General features: G+C 42.4%; 1 protein-coding gene across 2 annotated transcripts in view; it reads right to left on the bottom strand.

Moving 5' to 3' along the window:
- Window positions 1–17,606, bottom strand: part of HEPHL1 (hephaestin like 1) — a 93,482-nt gene that overhangs the window by 17,773 nt on the left and 58,103 nt on the right. For both annotated transcript variants that reach the window (XM_086384024.1, XM_086384025.1), the window contains exons 11-14: window positions 13,555–13,767; window positions 10,482–10,695; window positions 4,158–4,297; window positions 1,492–1,632 (exon numbers count right to left, since the gene is read on the bottom strand). In XM_086384024.1, coding sequence (XP_086240150.1) covers window positions 1,492–1,632; window positions 4,158–4,297; window positions 10,482–10,695; window positions 13,555–13,767 — 708 coding nt within the window. The remainder of the gene's footprint in view (window positions 1–1,491; window positions 1,633–4,157; window positions 4,298–10,481; window positions 10,696–13,554; window positions 13,768–17,606) is intronic.

The raw sequence follows: 17,606 nt of genomic DNA, 5'->3' as shown, positions 1-17,606 counted from the left end.
CTTGATGCGAAGAGCTGACTCATTTGAAAAGACCCTGATGTTGGGAAAGATTGAGGGCAGGAGGAGAAGGGGACGACAGAGGATGAGATGGTTAGATGGCATCACTGACTCAATGGACATGAGTTTGGGTAAACTCTGGGAATTGGTGATGGACAGGGAGGCCTGGCGTGCTATGGTTCATGGGGTCGCAAAGAGTCAGACATGACTGAGCAGCTGAACTGAACTAACCCCAGACTCCCAGTCCATCCCTCTCCCGCCCTGTGCCTTGGCAACCACAAGTCTGTTCTCTATGCTATGAGTCTGTTTCTGTTTTGTAGATAGATTCCCTTGCACAATATTTTGGATTCCACATGTGAGTGATATCATGTGTATAACTGAGTCAGTATGTTATACTTTGGAGTTTGGCACAACATTGTAAATCAACTATATACTTCAATTAAAAAAACGATTAGAGTTCTATCTCTTTTATAAAGCTTTTCTTAACTGTTCCTAATTAAATGAGTCTTCATGGATTTTCTTTCTCTGAAATTTTATCAACCTTCTCAGATATATTCTTGAAAATCTTCACCACTTAGAATTTCAACATGTATAATCTGTATTATTGCTGAAATGATTCATCTTGTCTTTTTTTTTCTTCCAAACTCATTTTAAGCATCTTGAGAGAAATGCATGGTTAAGAGCTCAGGTCCTGAGGTCAAACAGGCTCCACCATTACTAATGTCTGTCCTGGTTGACCTCTTTACTCCTCTTTGCCTCAGTCACCTGTTAAATGAATGTAACACCACCAGATTTCATCAATAACAGGATGTGCATTTTCACAATTTAGCATATCTGATGCCAAGATGTATCTTTCCATCAGTGGCATGTTAAAGTTTAATTGGCAGCATTTAAAAAATATATTTATTTATTTATTTGGCCACTTTGGGTCTTAGTTGCAACACACAGGATCTTGCAGTGTGTGGGCTCCAGAGCTCAAGGGCTCAGTAGTGGCAGTTGCAGGCTTAGTTACACGTGGGGTCTTAGCTCCGTGGTCAGGGATTGAACCGGGTCCCCCACATTGGGAGGCAGATTCTTAACCACTCAACCACCAGGGAGGTCCTGACAGCACTTTTTTTTTCTTTAATAACAAAGTAATGATGGCCATTATAATCAGTGGTATCAGGCTCAATGAAATATGTTAGTGTCTACCTCCCTGAGTTATTATAAGTAAGTTTTTAAATTTTTTTCTAAATTTAAAAGCTGGCACAAGGTTAACATTCAATATGTACTAGCTGTTATTATGTCTTAATACCCTTTAAGGACTCTAATTGAGCCCTAGAAACTCCATAAACAGTCATTGGCTGAATAGTAATTTCGTATCAGGGTAATGGATGGAACGTAATGGAGTAATAATGTTACAATGAGCTTTCCAAGACCTGTCAGAGATCAGACAAGAAAGAAGTTGAGCCTGGAGTACTCATCAGCATGGAGCAGACCTCTGGGGTAAGTTACCTGGCTTTGTGACAGGCACTTGGAGCCGCTTCCCACTATCCACGTCCTCCACACCCTGGGCTGAGATGGAGTAGGGCCGACTGGCCTTGTTCATAAATATGATCAGGATGGAGTCCCCAACCTCGGCGTGAATCATCGGGCCTAAAGGCAAAACACAGGTCTGTGTGCATTATCGTTGCTCTTTTCAACATTGGTGTGATTCACATGTGGGTAGTATTTGACAAAATAAACAAAGGTTACCTTGTTATTAGTGTATTTCCTCTAGCAGGTGACATTGGTTAGCATTAAATATCATGTCATGTTTTGCAGTTGGATCAATCAGGTTTCAAATCCTGCCTCCTTCTCTTACTTATTAGAGAGGCTTTGAGTAAGTCAAGTAACCTACCTGAGTCAAATTCCTCATCTGTAACATGGTCTTACCTTTCTCAAAGGGTTACAGTAAGGATTAGATAAAGTAACATATGTAAAGTGCTAATTTCAGTAAATTGAGACATAGTACTCAATAAATGCTTAAATTTTTACTACTGCTAAGACGTACTCTTCAGGAAAAACTATATCCACAACACGTGGTGACTTTCCATTGTAATCCCCCTGTGTGTAACCTTTGGTTAGCTTAAAATTGCTCATTATCTGGTAAATAGATAAAATAATAGTGAGGATGCAATGAAATAATGAGTATAAAAGGAATTTCTAAGACAACAAAATTAAAACATAAACATATTGATTTATGATCAATATGGTGATTTCACTAATGTATGTCCAAATATCCAATGCTATTTCTCGGTATTTGGATACCTGCATGAGACGTGCACTCTTCAGAAAGTTGTGTGTACACATTTCTGTTAGAAGCAACCAGCATGAGTGCCAATGGAAATCGGCACACACATCCCTGGAGAGGTCTACCCTCATTGCCGTGGGATGCCCTCATCCAGCACAGGTGCCCGTTGGTCCCCAAAACAAGGCACAAATGCAGTTTGCTCAGCCACACTGACAGAGCATCACTCACACAGGGATCACTTGAGAGAGGTGGAAACAAACTTCCAGTGGAAGCACCTCAGATCTGATCCGTGAGGTTCTTGGAATGTATCTGCACACTATGTTCACAGGGAAATACACTCAGAGTTGAGTCTGACCACGCACATCCACTGTTCACTGGTTCAACCGTGGTTTTAATGCTTTCCTGAGAAATGCAGTTGGCTGTCGGTATTCATGGATGCAGACATAGAGGGACAACAGTACTAAGCCATTTACTGCAAGAGACTTGAGCATTTTGGTGCCCGTGAAGTTCCCGGAACCAATCTCCTGGAACCAGTCTTGGACTGTACTGATAAAGGCCTAAATAAATCTTAAATTTGTTGGACTATTATTATCTTTAAAACAAATATTTAGTATGAATCAGACAGTGTCTGTAAAGCACACTGTATTTTTTAAATGATAAAGCTAGAAAAGAAAAATTTAGGCATGTTTTTAAAAGTAGTTTTGGGGTAGAGTTACAGATGGGCCATGTGCATACATGTAATAAAATCAACATATTTTCATTACCACTTAAATTGCACATGCTTTGCTGTTTTGGTGAGAAGGGGTGAAGCATTGATGACCAGTGTGCTATCCTGGGGTCTTGGCAGTTTCTGGGGTTAAGGCCTCTCCCTGATCTGCAGCAAACGAACAGATGGGCCTTCTGCTCCCCTGACTAACGTGGTGCAGAGCTTGCCTCTGATGTAGTCACTGGTCTTTTTCCTTTTCCTGAGCAGACCAAATTGAGCCCAGCCCCCTCTGCAGAATCAGCACCCATTCTTCAGAGATCTGTTCTCTGACTTAGAGACTCAAAAGAAGGAATGTTCCCATGGGAGATGACTCATTGGTATGAAAAACAAGCTTGGGAGCTGATGTTAGCAGATGGTGAAGATGGATGGGCCAGTTAATAATTTATGAATCTAATAATCATGTGGTGCATTATTTTGATAATAAGAAACATATTAAAGCCTTAGTATTTATATAAGTTGCCTTGTACATTTAAAAACGGAAAAGTCATCTAGATTAGCCCTCTGCTTTAAGATCTCTTCTTCACGATGGGGTGACACTCAGGTGACGACAAGTAGGGAAGGTTAGCAAGAAGAGCTTATCCTATCTCTTGGGAAGCCCAGGGCGTCAGACAGATGGAGTCAGTTCTGAGAAGGCCAGGAAGTCAGGGCCCCCGGAACTGAATCCATGCTGTTCACCCAAGCACTGCTTCTTGAGTAAAAGGTTTCTCTTTTGTCAGAATGATTTTCATGGTATGTTGTGAAGGCACTGGCCATGGATGACCTTGGAGAAGCTATGTGAACACTATGCCTGCTGTTCTGAGGCATCGGTGTTTCATATGAAAGTTTCCTGGCTCAGCAGAGGGGTGGCCAAGGACCTTCATGGCAGCAGGTGCTGTTTAGACTGCCTGGATGACAGGGATTCCTGTTTGTGTGTCATCTGCCGGTCTTCTTATGCTACTGTTTGTGCGAGCTGAGCACGCAGCATGCTCCCTGATGATGAGAGAGCAGAAAGCTGTCTCCCTTGGATGAATGCAGTCAGGCTACTCTGTTGCTTCTACTCCTTCTTGGGCAGATGTCTAACCGGGTGTCTGTGTGTGTGTGTGTGTGTGTGCTGGCAGTGCACAGCTGTGATCTGTGCCATACCCAGGAGTGCCAAATGCTCCTCTCGTGGCGGTCGAGCTTTGATCTCTACAAATTCTCCATTGGTGTATTCCCTGTAAACCACTTTCTTGTACTGAGAGCCGATCCAGTTTTCAGTGTGGTTCATGAATATATCTCCGTGTCTGCAAATCAGAAGCAACAGGAATTAAAGTCGTTAGAGGGTAGAAAAACCTTGAGTGCTTCTGCATGATTTGGAGGTGCGGGCACTGGAGCAGTGCTTCCAAAACCTGGCTATGATCAGGATCTCCCTGGGGAGCTGGCCCTTTACATCAGACTTTATGGAAGTGGGGCCAGGAATCTGCATTTGAAAGCATCTCTGGGGCTTTACATGTGGCAGTCCAGCATCAGCCTGCCTTCCACTCTTGGGAACCACTGCTCTAGAGCCCTGCTGGGACACAGAGAACAGACTCGTGGATGCAGTGGGGGAAGGAGAGGGCAGGACGAATTGAGAGAGTGTCACTGACACACATGCACACCACCATGTGTCAAATAGAGAGCTGCTGCTGCATAGATAGCCAGCTGGCTGCTCTATAACACAGGGGGTTCAGTTTGATGTTCTGTGATAGCCTGGAGGGACCAATGATGAGGAAAGAGTGGTGAGTGGTGAGGGAGACTTGAGAGGGAGGCGATATATGCAGACTTACAGCCGATTCATGTTGTGCGGCAGAAACCAACACAACATTGTAAAGCAATTAGTCTCAATTAAAACAAAAAAAAACAAATAAACCCTGCTGGGTGCTGCATAGTGCCAGACTTAGTCAGAGACTCCCAAAGGCACTTTGAGATTACATTAGCTTCCTGGGACCAACCAGCCTCACGCAAATATTCATCCATGCACATGTGCACACCCCACCACCCTGCATTCCTTCAGATTTCATATGTTGTTCTGTAACCTGCTATGTTTTTCCACTGTAAAGATCTCAAGAAAGTCTGTGGGTTGTGTATTGCGCATATGCATGTGTGCAAAGTCTCTTCAGTTAGGTCTGACTCTTTTTGACCCTATGGACTGTAACTCACCAGGCTCCTCTGTCCATGGGATTCTCCAGGCAAGAACACCGGAGTGGGTTGCCATGCCCTCCTCCAGGGGATCTTCCAACCCAGGGATCGAACCCATGCTTCCTGTGGCTCCTGAATTGCAGGCGGATTCTTTACCACTGGGCCACCAGGGAAGCCCCATATTCTGCATATACTTATATACAAATATAAATACAGTTGATTCTTGTTATTCACAATAGTGTGCTCTATTCAGTATTTGGAGAGTCACTCCAAATACTGAACCATTGTTCCTAAGGGAAATACAGGGTTAAGTTCCTTCGAATCTCTGGTTACAATATATTTATCAACAGATCAATATATAAATTCGATAGATGTGTGTTTCTGTTTAAAGACATATCATGTGATATATATTACTGATCCATAATCACTGAACTCATGACCAATAATACACTGACTCATGCCTGAATGAAGCTTATCTAAAACCTGTTTTTCCTCTGTTAGGTATATTACAGCACTACCTTCCGTGCTTGGGAATCCTAGACAGCATTTCAGCCTTACTCTGGGTGGGGAGGGACATTTTAAACAGCTAAGTCACCAACAAAAAGCACAAAGAAGAAAAAAGTGACACTAAATAGATGACTAAAAGGACAGTTGGAAGAGCTAAAACAAGGAAACAGAGAGATGCCTTGTTGGTTTGACCTCTGCTGGGAATGTGAACATCAGGTGACACAAATTTTTCACTGTTCTATTCATATCTGCAAGTGACCATGAAAGCACCACAAGAATTGATTTGAGGGTTACAGATAAATTTCAGCAAGTGGGCAATTTTGCAAATATGAAATCTGCAAATAATGAGGATCAACTCTATATTTTATCTAGTAACAACATAGATCACTACAAGAGACAGAAACAAATCTATCAACTTCATCTCCAAAATATATTGTGTCTCACATCCTTCCATTTCCCATGGTCAAACTCCCCACACTATAACCTAAGTCACCGACTTCATCTGTTGACTCACCCGTATTAACTGAAACTGTTCCTAACCATGTTCTCTGCTCCCGATTCTCCTCCCTTCCCTCTCCTCTCTACACTACAGGCAGAGAGATCCTAAACTACACATTTGAATACGTCAGTCCTTGTCGAAAAGATTTTTATGGCTTCCCACTGGCAGACTCCTTGATTTAGCTTTCATACCCCTTTCCCTGATGCGAAGAGCCGACATATTGGAAAAGACCCTGATGCTGGGAAAGACAAAGCAAAAGAGGAAGGAGGCGGCAGAGGATGAGATGGTTAGGTAGCATCACCGACTCAATGGACAAGAATTTGAGCAAACTTTGGGAGACAGTGGAGGACAGAGGAGCCTGGAGGGCTGCAGTCCATGGGGTCGAAATGAATCGGACATGACCTAGCGGCTGAACAACAAAACTTCCCCACTTGTCTCTGCCAAGCTCCCAAACCTGGTTTCCATCACCGCCACCCAAACGCTCTGTGCTCACGCAGTTCTACACACTCCCTCTCGTGAACCCTGCAGGCCCTCCACACCTGCAGGGCTTTCCCATGCTGCCTTCCTGTGCTGTTCACCTCTTCAACAGGCCCTCCCTTCAAAGACCACCTCCTCCCAGAAGCCTTCCCTGACCACCCACCCTCTCCCTCTCCCACAGTGCCTGTATGACTCAGCGTGTTTGCTCTAATGTCTTCCCCCACCGGAACATGAAATCTGTGTGGAAAGGACCTTGTGTGCCCTTCTCAGCACTTTGCACAGTCCCGAGCACACAGTAGGTATTTTACAAATGCATGTATATACCTTCTACCCTGCACTGTGTGCTTTCCAAGGAAGAAAATTTTCTTCTACTTTTATTTTCCAGGAGTCCTAGAAGCATGTGTGGTGGTGACAAGCCCAGACTCTTGAGCTACCTGTGCTGTTTTCTAGCTTCCCTTCTCTGCAAAATGAGGTGATAATAATTCACCCAACTCTCAGGAGTGATGTGAGGATCAGAGGAGTTGGGACATATAAAGCTATGTCAGCCTCAGACACCTGTTAAGAACCACCTGAGCGCTTACTCTATCGTCATCTCACTGGGAGGTCATGTAACAGTGCTGGGCCAGAGCTGATGGAGTGGGAAATGCTCAGCAAAAGGCCTGGCTTACGAGAGGTGGTGCTCAATAGATGCTGAGTCTTACCTCAAATTCCAGGTTAGTTAAATTACATGTGCATCAGTCCACAAGTTCAAGAGTGCTAGGAAGTGAAGTGAAAGTCGCTCAGTCACGTCCAACTCTTTGCGGCCCCATGGACTATACAGTCCATGGAATTCTCCAGGCCAGAATACTGGAGTGGGTAGCCTTTCCCTTCCCCAGGGGATCTTCCCCACCCAGAGATCAAACTGGGGTCTCTTGCATTGCAGGCAGATTATTTACCAGATGAGCTATGAGGGAATTCTCTGTAGCAACCTACTCTTTGTTTTCAAATTGCCTCCCACTGCATAGATGCTGGCATTGTGCTGACAGTCCCATTTGTTGCCTTTCTGGGATCCTGAGTTCTCCCCACTATGTTCTTAGGAAGCCACAGGGAAAGACTTCCAGGTTCCAAGGTGAGGCAGAGGGTCTGTGCTGACCAGGACAATAAATGTTTCAGGGAAAACCCATACTGAGGGGTGGTTTGAAACCTGGAGATGTCCTAAGATATGGCCTCGGGTCAGATGGCAGATGCATAGTAACTGGGGTAGGAGGGCATTTGCTCCTGGGCTCTGATCTATCGGGGTGCCACAGACTGCCACTGGGACAACCTGTCACTGCAACTCTGTCCTGCATTTTTATCTACAGAGCTGTTGCTTTTTAAACAGGCGAAATCAATTTTAACAATTTCAGTTAACCCAACACAACCAAAATTTTATCATTTCATCATGTGATAATTGTAAGATATTTGTTAGTTATATAGTTTATGTTTTTGTTCATACCGATTCTATGAAATTCAATGTATGTTTTATACTTATGGTTCATCTCAATTTGGACTACCACATTTCAAGTGTTCTATAGCCAAGTATGGATACAGTCTACTATATTAGTGCTGATCTAGAAGACTGCGGTTGTGGCTCTTCTGTTATATTTTTAATAGGTGAAAATGCTCTCATTTCACTTTGTTGTCATTTATTTATGGGCAAGACCAGAATGGCAGGGACAGGGTGCAGACACACCCACCGCCCTCTATCTCTCTAAGAAGCTTGAAAGACAATCCCAGAAGATTAAAGCTAGCTCTTTCTGCCAGCCTGGATGGATGGGGCTGAAACAGAAATTACACTGAGTTTCAAGAAAATAATGAAGGATATATTTCTTACATACTCATGGGCTAGGACTGTACATATGACAATTATTATACAATAATGTCTTCAGAGATAGCAGCCTGTTAATGAAATAATTATTTTAGAAAAGACCAAATTAGTATTCATTTCACTTTATACTGAATTATCCATTTTTAACTTGTATAAGCAGCACTACTTTGGCAGGGGGCGTGTCTGGTTTAACAAAATGTGTTGGTGAATAATTGAAGTGAAGTGAAGTGAAAGTCACTCAGTCATGTCCAACTCTTTGTGACGCCATAGACCGTAGCCTGCCAGGCTCCTCTGTCCACAGGATTCTCCAGGCAAAAATACTGGAGTGGGTTGACATTTCCTTCTCCCTGGGAAGGGCTACCCATCCAGGCAACCCACTCCAGTATTCTTGCCTGGAGAATCCTGTGGACAGAGGAGCCTGGAGGGCTGCTGTCCATGGGGTCGCACAGAGTCGGACACGACTGAAGCAACTTAGCATGCATGCATGCGTGCACTGGAGAAGGAAATGGCAACCCACTCTAGTGTTCTTGCCTGGAGAATCCCAGGGACAGAGGAGCCTGGTGGGCTGCCGTCTATGGGGTCACACAGAGCTGGACACGACTGAAGCGACTTAGCAGTAGCAGCACTTCCCAAGGGATGTTCGCAACCAAGGGATCAAACCCAGGTCTCACATTGCAGGCCTATTCTTTACTGTCTGAGCCACCAGGGAAGCCCAAGAATACTGGAGTGGGTAGCCTACCCCTTCTCCAGCGGATCTTCCCAATCCAGGGATTGAACCAGAGTGTCCTGCATTGCAGGTGGGTTCTTTACCAGCTGAGCTACCAGGGAAACCTGGTGAATCTTGGAATGAATTTTAAAGCATCCTACCCTTGAGGCAAATCTTTTACAACTGAGTGATTTTGTTTCTTCATTTATCCACAAGGTGGCACCATTATATTCTTTCCATGAGCCTGAACCCTCAAAACAGGCCGAGTAAGAAAAACAGAACAGGCTATGATTCCTAAAAGCTGATGTAGAGGAGTTGGTGGGGATCATAACCACAGAAGGTGCATGAAGGCTGGGCAAGAGAGGGCAAGGGAAGTGTGATAATAAATATCAAAGAGGAACACGGCATGAACGTCAGCATGGCATGGTGATGAGAACACGGATTTGTCCTTCAAAAAGGTCAGTGTTCAACTCCACTTCTGCCAGTGACTGAGTGAACCAGTCCTCACCTGCATACATGGGGCGGTGCCACCAGGCAGAAGGCGCTAACCCCGGGGAGGAGGCCTGCAGGCCCGCCCCCCAGACAGTTCAGCCCTGAAGGCCGGGCCGGAGGGCACCCGTGCTCAGCAGTGCGCAAGGTCCTCGAGCCCGCGGATTCCTCTGTGCTCTGCAAGGGCAGCGCCTCCACAGGAGGGCAAGCCTCATGGAAGCTCTGGGGACCCGGCCAACGAGGGGACCTGCCCTTCCTGCCCCAGCCCGGTAATCTCCACCTCCCCCGCCCCTCGGGTGTCCCCGCGGCCAGTGACTGCCGGCGGCCCCCACCCCGCCCATCTACAGCGCCACACCCACCCCAGCTCTGCGCAGAGGCCCTGCGTCTCCGCACCACGTCCCTCGGGGTTCCCGGGAGGCGAGTCCCTGTACTGACCCCTTCCCGCAGCCCATCTACAGCGCCTCCCCCACCTCTGCGCAGCGGGCCTGCCTCTCTCTGCACCGCATCCCCTGGGTCCCTGGGAGGCGAGCCCCTGCCCTGACCTGCCCCGCGCTCGCTCAGACCCACGTGCGTGGCCCGCCAGCCTCCCGAGGACCAGACTGGCTTCAGACCACTCCCTCGGAGGGGGACGGCGACTTCCCTAGGCTTTCGTGTTCCTGAGTGACATGTCTGTGTGCCAGGACTGGGCAGACAGCACCCGGGGCCCTTTTAGGTTCCGCGTTTGCCGAACGTCCACGCACGTGTGCGAACCCACCCCAGACACGGCGGCGGCTCGGCCTGTGGTACCTTTCCCCTCTTGCGTCCAAGTGCTGCTTTTCGAACTCCCAGTTTTTGTTAGGGGCATAATCCCATTCTACCTCTTCAGCGGCGATGTAAAAGGTTCTTATCATCCCATAGGGCTGCTCAGGAGGGTCCTTGTTGCCGCAGCTGCTGACCTCATATATCTGATGCATGCCTCTTGCCAAGTGGTGCAGGGTGGAGCAAAAGACCCTGAAGATTCCTGGAAGAGACATGGCTTGGCGTTCAGAGCGATGCTCGAGCGCTTGCTTTTGATTTGCTAGCAAACCTCCGTAATTATTAAAAAATAACCCGTCAGGTGGGTTTTTAAGATATCAACTTTCTATAGCATTTAAAAATCAGACCCTAAGAGGAATAAATTACTTGTAAATATATTTACGTATGGGGGGAAATACCATCTGAAATTCATCTGTCATGTCCAAAAACAAATAAAGAAAAAACCTGTAAAGTTGCTGCCAAGAAATTATTTCTCTGGGTCTCCCCTATTGTACACACCTATTAGAGGATAGTCACTCCTGGAAAAAAATCATTGATAGGTATCTTCTCCCAGCCCAGTTTAAAAGGAACTAATTACCTGTCTAGACAAAGTTCAAATTAGGTCAGGCTTCTGAAGTCATGGCTTTTGCCCTAAAAGGTTTTATAAGCTATAAGGTGCAATATACAAATAAGCTATTACTCTTAAAGATAAATGTATTTTTTCATTAAGCCCTTGAGCAGAGGAGGGTCTCATTTCCAGTGGTAGGTCTACATTAAGCCAGATGAAAAGGAAAAAGAAATAGCAACCATCCTATCTGACTGAGAACTATATGATTTTTTAAGCTGAATTTTCTAGATGCCTTGGCATCAATATACATATTTTAATTAAATTCACAATAAAATCATACAAAATCAAATTATTGGAAGATGTTAACTCAGGGAAATTATTGGATCAACAAATCTCTGTTCTCAGAGGTGAATGAGAGTGTGGGCCTCATTAACTATCTACAAGGCACAGAGATAGCATCTATCATGTCTAAATATTGCCAAATTATCCCTTCAGGATGAGCCAAAACCATTGGTTCATAGGGTACCCTAGCACACCCAGGCACAAATGGAGACCCTCTGTAAAAACAAAGAGAAGACCCTTCTGACAACAGAGGTGGCCAGAGCTTCCTCTGCCTGTGCTGGTCTCCAGGCAGCCCACTATTTGTATGCTAATCATCCCTTCAACAGAGGAGGAATTTTCTTTTCTAAGAACAAAGAGGAGCTTAAAGTCTTGATTATGGTGATATTTTCACAGATGCATACTATTTCCACACTCATCAATTTACATGTATAAAATATACAGCTTTTTGTGTTTCAGTCATACATCAATAAAGTGGTTTAAAAAAAAAAAAAGATCAAAGAGGAAATGTTTGACTTTCAGCTGACAGGCTACTCTACCCATGTTTGGGTACTCCTTTTAGCTTAGAAGATGGGGCGGCAACAGGTGAAATGACTCAGCTTTTCAGCAGTCACTGATTTATACTCACCGCCAAACATAAGCTGGAAAGCACTGTCATGTAGCTCTTTAGAAGCCTGGAGGGCCTGTGAGTAAGTAACCATGTCCCTAAAATTATTCCAGCCATCTCTAGCTTTGAATGCTGTTTCTATGAAGTAAAACTATTTGGCTGTTTCCCTCTTGTCCCCTCTTTGGTCTTGAAGAGTGAATTTTAAAAAAGTAATTGTTCCAAAGGCATCCCTTGGGGTGATTCATAATTGATCAATCAATTAATATAGAAAGGTTGAATACTAGAAGCTTACAAGGCAAGGATTAATGGAGCCCCTAGTCTGAGGCAGTACTTTGGCAAAAGTTTTGAAGCTCAAGGCTCTTTTTCTTTTTTTTTTTTTTCTATAAAAATCCATGTATTTTATTTGGTAGGTAAGTCATGGAGACTTTTCCTCTCTCAACCAGATAACTGAATGTAAAATCATGGAGAAAATATGCATTTACACTCACAGCAGCCAGAAGTGAACGTTGAGGCGGGAACTCACAGCAGCCAGAAGTGAATGTTGAGGCAGGGTTAGGTGGCTCCCAGGGTCCATATGTTTTCTATATATTTCTCTGATGACTTAAAATTTTAGATTTGTCTCAGGTAGAAATGTTTAACGTGTAAAGAGGTGACGTAAGTCATATTTACTACTTGTTAATAGAAAAGAGTAGCTTTGAAGAGCTCTATCTTCTTTTCTCTTTGAATTTTTTTTTCCCTCAAATCTCAAATTCTTAACCAGTGACAGAGAGTAGCATCTAAAATGCAGTTCCAGTGTGAAGGAAAGAAGTAAATACCTATTTATAAAGGAAACAGAGCAGGCAAGTACTTATCTTGAGTAGCATATTGGTTTCATTTTTAGACTAATGAAAAAGTTGGTTTGGAGAAACATGTTGAATATCCACAGCATTTACTATTCTTATTTTTCATGAGAGTATATGTTGCCAAATATTACCCTTTATCTTTTATTAAAATGCCCCAGTGACCTAATTAACTTATTAATCTCTAAGAGAAGGTATGGGTACTGGCACTTCAATGGGCTCTCCATGGACTCCGGATCCAACACAGCTTACTTTCTGGGTACCCGAGAGAATGACAATAGGCAAGTCCCTGTTTGGACTCATCAAGAGACCACTATCAATCTCTAGAGAAGGGAGATAAGTTCACATCTACAACCTGGAAGCAACCACCAGTCTGCTCATGTCTGGTTGATGCTTCCAAGCAGCAACTAAAATGAAGTCTGTGTTTAAAGAGAATAAACAAGCAAACAAAAATACTCTTTCTTGGGGCTGAATTGTTCATGGATATAAATAAAGAGCATTCTCCTAGGATTTGTGAGGCCAGGTCACTTAGAGGACTCCTACTTTTGCTTTATGGATGTTATTAGATGCTTTTCCTCTGTTCTTCACATTATGTGTTTGAACTCAAGGCTATATTTCCTTCTGCACACGCAGAAGTGCCCAAATTCAACCAATTTCTTCTGGGGAAAGACCCTAAGTGTACTTGCCTGAAGATAGGAATCTGGTCACCTGAGCTGGCCCTGCCAAGTTTACCTGCACGGTCTGGCTGCATGAATGCCGTTGTGGAGACGTGGGGAAACAGCGCCAGGGAGTCCCGGTGAGTCCCTCGTAGGTGGATGGTGTTCCCTTGAAAATAAACTCCATGCATGTCCGTGTCAGTGCCCATGCCAATCAGATGCCAGGAGACTCTATCCTTTTTGCACATGGTTAGGCCTGGCTGGTTGCCATACATGTAGCCATTAATAGCTAAATGGAAGGAAAAGGAGAGCAGAGTGCACTATTATTTTGTAGATGTGCTGAAAACACATCACCTTAGTGAAAGATTATCAGTGCATATGGAGGCAGTGGTGTTCAAGTTCAAAATTTACAGAAGATCCTATTATCAGAGAATAAAGAGTACTGGGAAAAAGTCAGGTGTTGTATCAAATTTAAATGGAGACTGAACTTAATAACGAATAATGAAAATACACTAAAACAGTGAAACTGTTCTATTTAACAATGTATACACAGGACATGAATTCTAAGAAGTAATAAAAAATAAACAGGTTGTTTTCTTAAGCAATTTTTTTCTGACAAAATTATTTGATAGCATTATATAATATCCTTCATTTCACATTTTAGTTTTGCAGATTATAAAAAGCATCATCCTTGAAAAAATATTTACAGATTTCATGAATTTCCCCAAAGTCTTTTTTTTAAAACTCTTTATATGGAAGTCATTTTCTTTTAAGGTTCTTATCCTGTCATCTCCCTTGTTAAGTGTCTTTTTCTCAGTTATTCATTTAATTCTGTCAGATCCTCATTTGCCAATGGCTTTGCATTTCATTCTAGAAGTTATCAGACATCCCTTCACTGATTTTATGGATCTTGCATCACTTGAAAGATTTGCAGTTGATTGACATTATATTTGCATGTCTGGTCAGTGAAGAGGGATTTGAGAAGTAGGGAAGGGACACTAAGTTTTAAGAGGTTAGCCCTTGAATAAATAGTTTTGCCTTATGATAATTTTGATTTTCCAACTTCAGTAAAATAACTGACAAGACATTGAATAATGATCACTTAGATATGAAAAGTCTTTGTACCTCCAGAAATGCAAATTGCTTTTCTCTTTGACATCAACCTCAATCCACTGACAGCAGCTACACGCGCCCCCTCTGGGGGATGACCACTATGACTGAGTACACTGAGGCGTGACTGTGCCTAACTGAGTCTCAGGCTTGATGTCCTGGAGAGAGACACCCCCCACTCCACTCCTTCTACAGCCTGTCCACCACACACGTAAATGGTCTCCTGTTAGAATCTCATTGTCAAATAAAATTACCTTTTGTTTCTTTATCTGTGAATGAGTGGTGTTTGGTAATTTTACTCAAATATCTGGAATTATTAGCAGAAATTCCAAGAAGCCCTGGAGCTGCTAAGAAGAATATCACACTTTCTGAAGAAAATCTTTGATCATGATGTTGCAAATAAACTGTCTTGTCCATTGAATGTTAAAGAGATATCATTTTAAATTTTTTTCATTTTATTTATTTTAATTGGAGGCTAATTACTTTACAATATTGTAGTGGGTTTTGCCATACATTGACATGAATCAGCCATGGGTGTACATGTGTTCCCCATCCCAAATCCCCTTCCCACCTCCCTCCCCATCCCATTGTAAATTGTAGTGCTAACAGTTTAGTCCTTGGCTAGCTGGTAGAGAATTCTCTGTTGCCTAGGAACTCCAGTTTAACACTTCTCTTTCCTAGGAATTCCCTGGTGATCCAGTAGTTAGGATTCCACATTCTCACTGCTGGAGGCCCAGGTCAGGGAATTAAGATACCACAAAGCTGTGTGGCATGCCCTCACCCACTCCGGAACCTCTTTTTCTGGAACATTCATTCATTCATTTATATATTCAACAAGCAGATTGGAACATAGACTGTATAACACGAGCAATGCAAACATTGTATGCCATGTAAGGCATTTTCTCTTTGGTATTGTAGCCAACTTTCTCCTACTCATGCAAGCAAGACTGGAGACAAAATTTAATTTATAATTAATGTGAAGCTTAAACTAAATACATAATTTCCTTGAATTTTGCCTTAAACATTACATATTCTGCAGGTTTAAAATATACAAATACATCAAATTGCCAAAGCAGGAAGGGACTGGATTTGACATGATCCATGAGGTTGTTTTCATTTTCTATACATAGGCTTCTCTGTATATAGATCCCTTTTGCAGCCCAGCTTTTCCATTAAGCGATTGCTATGTTTCCTAATTTATAGCTTAGTTTACCTTTTTATTGGCTATTATAAAGGTTGGGAACAAATTTTGTCTTCAGTTACAACAAATTTTTTTTTATAAGATGATGTTGAAAGGGCATTATTCCTTGTTTTCCATTGGTCCAAGAAGGGGTTCAGTTGGAACAGAGCATCTGAGACCACAAAAGTCTGAGCCAGTGCTGTGGGTCACTTGGAGCCTTGAACATTTTTGGACTTCCATGGGAGAAAGAGAGACTTTTTTGCACTTCTTTGGGAGAGAAGGGGAAGGCTATTTCACTATTTTCTCATAATGTTTTAAAGGCAATAAATAGATGCTATGCTTGGTCCTAAAACAAGGTCTGTTATCTTGCCATGTTTGCTTTAGGTATTGAAAGAAATTTTTATTGAAACATATTTGATTTATAATATTATATTAGTTTTAAGTATACAACATGGTGATTCAATATGTTTATAGATTATACTCCATTTAAAGTTAATATAAAATAATGGCAATATTTCCATATGTTGTATAATATACCCTTGTAGCTTATTTATTTTATTCATAGTAGTATTTTTTTCTTAATCCCATAGCCCTATCTTACCCCTTCACCCTTCCCTCTCCCCACCGATAACCATTAGTTTGTTCTCTATATCTATGAATCTGTTTTTTCATTGTTGTTGTATATATTCATTTGTTCTATTTTTTAGATTCCACATATAAGTGAAAGCATACAATATTTGCCTTTCTCTGTCTGATTTATTTCACTAAGCATAGTATTCTCTAGTTCCATCCATGTTGTTGCAAATGGCAGAATTTCATTCCTTTTTTATGTCTTAGCTTTATTCCTTATATATGTGTGTGTGTGTATATGTATATATATATATATATATATATATATACATACACATGAACATTGGGCTGCATGCATCATTTTGAATTAGTGGTTTTGGGGTATTTTGTTTCCAGAACTGAAATTGTTGGGTCATATGGTAGTTCTATTTTTATTTTTTTGAGACACTTCCATACTGTTTTCCACAATGGCTGCACCAATTTACATTTCCATCAATTGTGTATAATGGTTCCCTTTTCTCCACATCCTGTCTAACATTTGCTGTTTGTGTTCTTTTTGATGATAGCTATTCTGACGTGAGCCGATACCTCATTGTGGTTTCGATTTGCATTTCTCTGATGTAGCAATGCTGTTGAGCATCTTTTCAGGTGTCTGTTGGTTGGCCATCTGCATTTCCTCTTTGGAAAAATGTCTATTCAATTCTTATGCCCCATTTTTAATCATATTGTTTGTTTCTTTGATTTGGGGTTGTACAAGTTGTTTCTATTTGTTGACTATTAATCTCTTGTCAGGCATATCATTTGCAAACATTTTCTTCCATTCAGTAGGTTGTCTTTTCATTTTGTTGATGGTTTCCTTTGCTGTGCACAAGCTTTTCAATTTAATTAGATCTCATTTGCTTATTTTTACTTTTTTTTTCTTTACTTTAGGAGACAGATCCAAAAAACTATTGCTAGGATTTATGTCAAAGAGTGTTCTGCCTCTGTTTTTCTCTGGGAGTTTCATAGTATCCAGTCTTACATTTAGATCTTTAATTCATTTTATTTTTGTATATTGGTGTTAGAGAATCTTCTAATTTCATTCTATAGTTGTCCAGTTTTCCCTGAAACACTTATTGTAGAGACTGTCTCCTCCATTCTATATTCTTGCCTCCTTTGTCATAGAGTGATTGACAGAAGCACATGGGTTTATTTTTAGCCTCTCTATTCTATTCCATTGATCTGTGTCTGGTTTTGTGCTTGTGCCAAACTATTTTGATTACTATGCT

This window comes from Bos grunniens, chromosome 29 (assembly GCF_055505025.1).
Source record: "Bos grunniens cultivar Pamir isolate PY7600 chromosome 29, Bosgru_T2T1.0, whole genome shotgun sequence".
NCBI classification, from domain to species: Eukaryota; Metazoa; Chordata; class Mammalia; order Artiodactyla; family Bovidae; genus Bos; species Bos grunniens.
The sequence above is the reverse complement of the archived record's forward strand: the minus strand, read 5'-3'. Positions and strand labels throughout refer to the sequence as shown.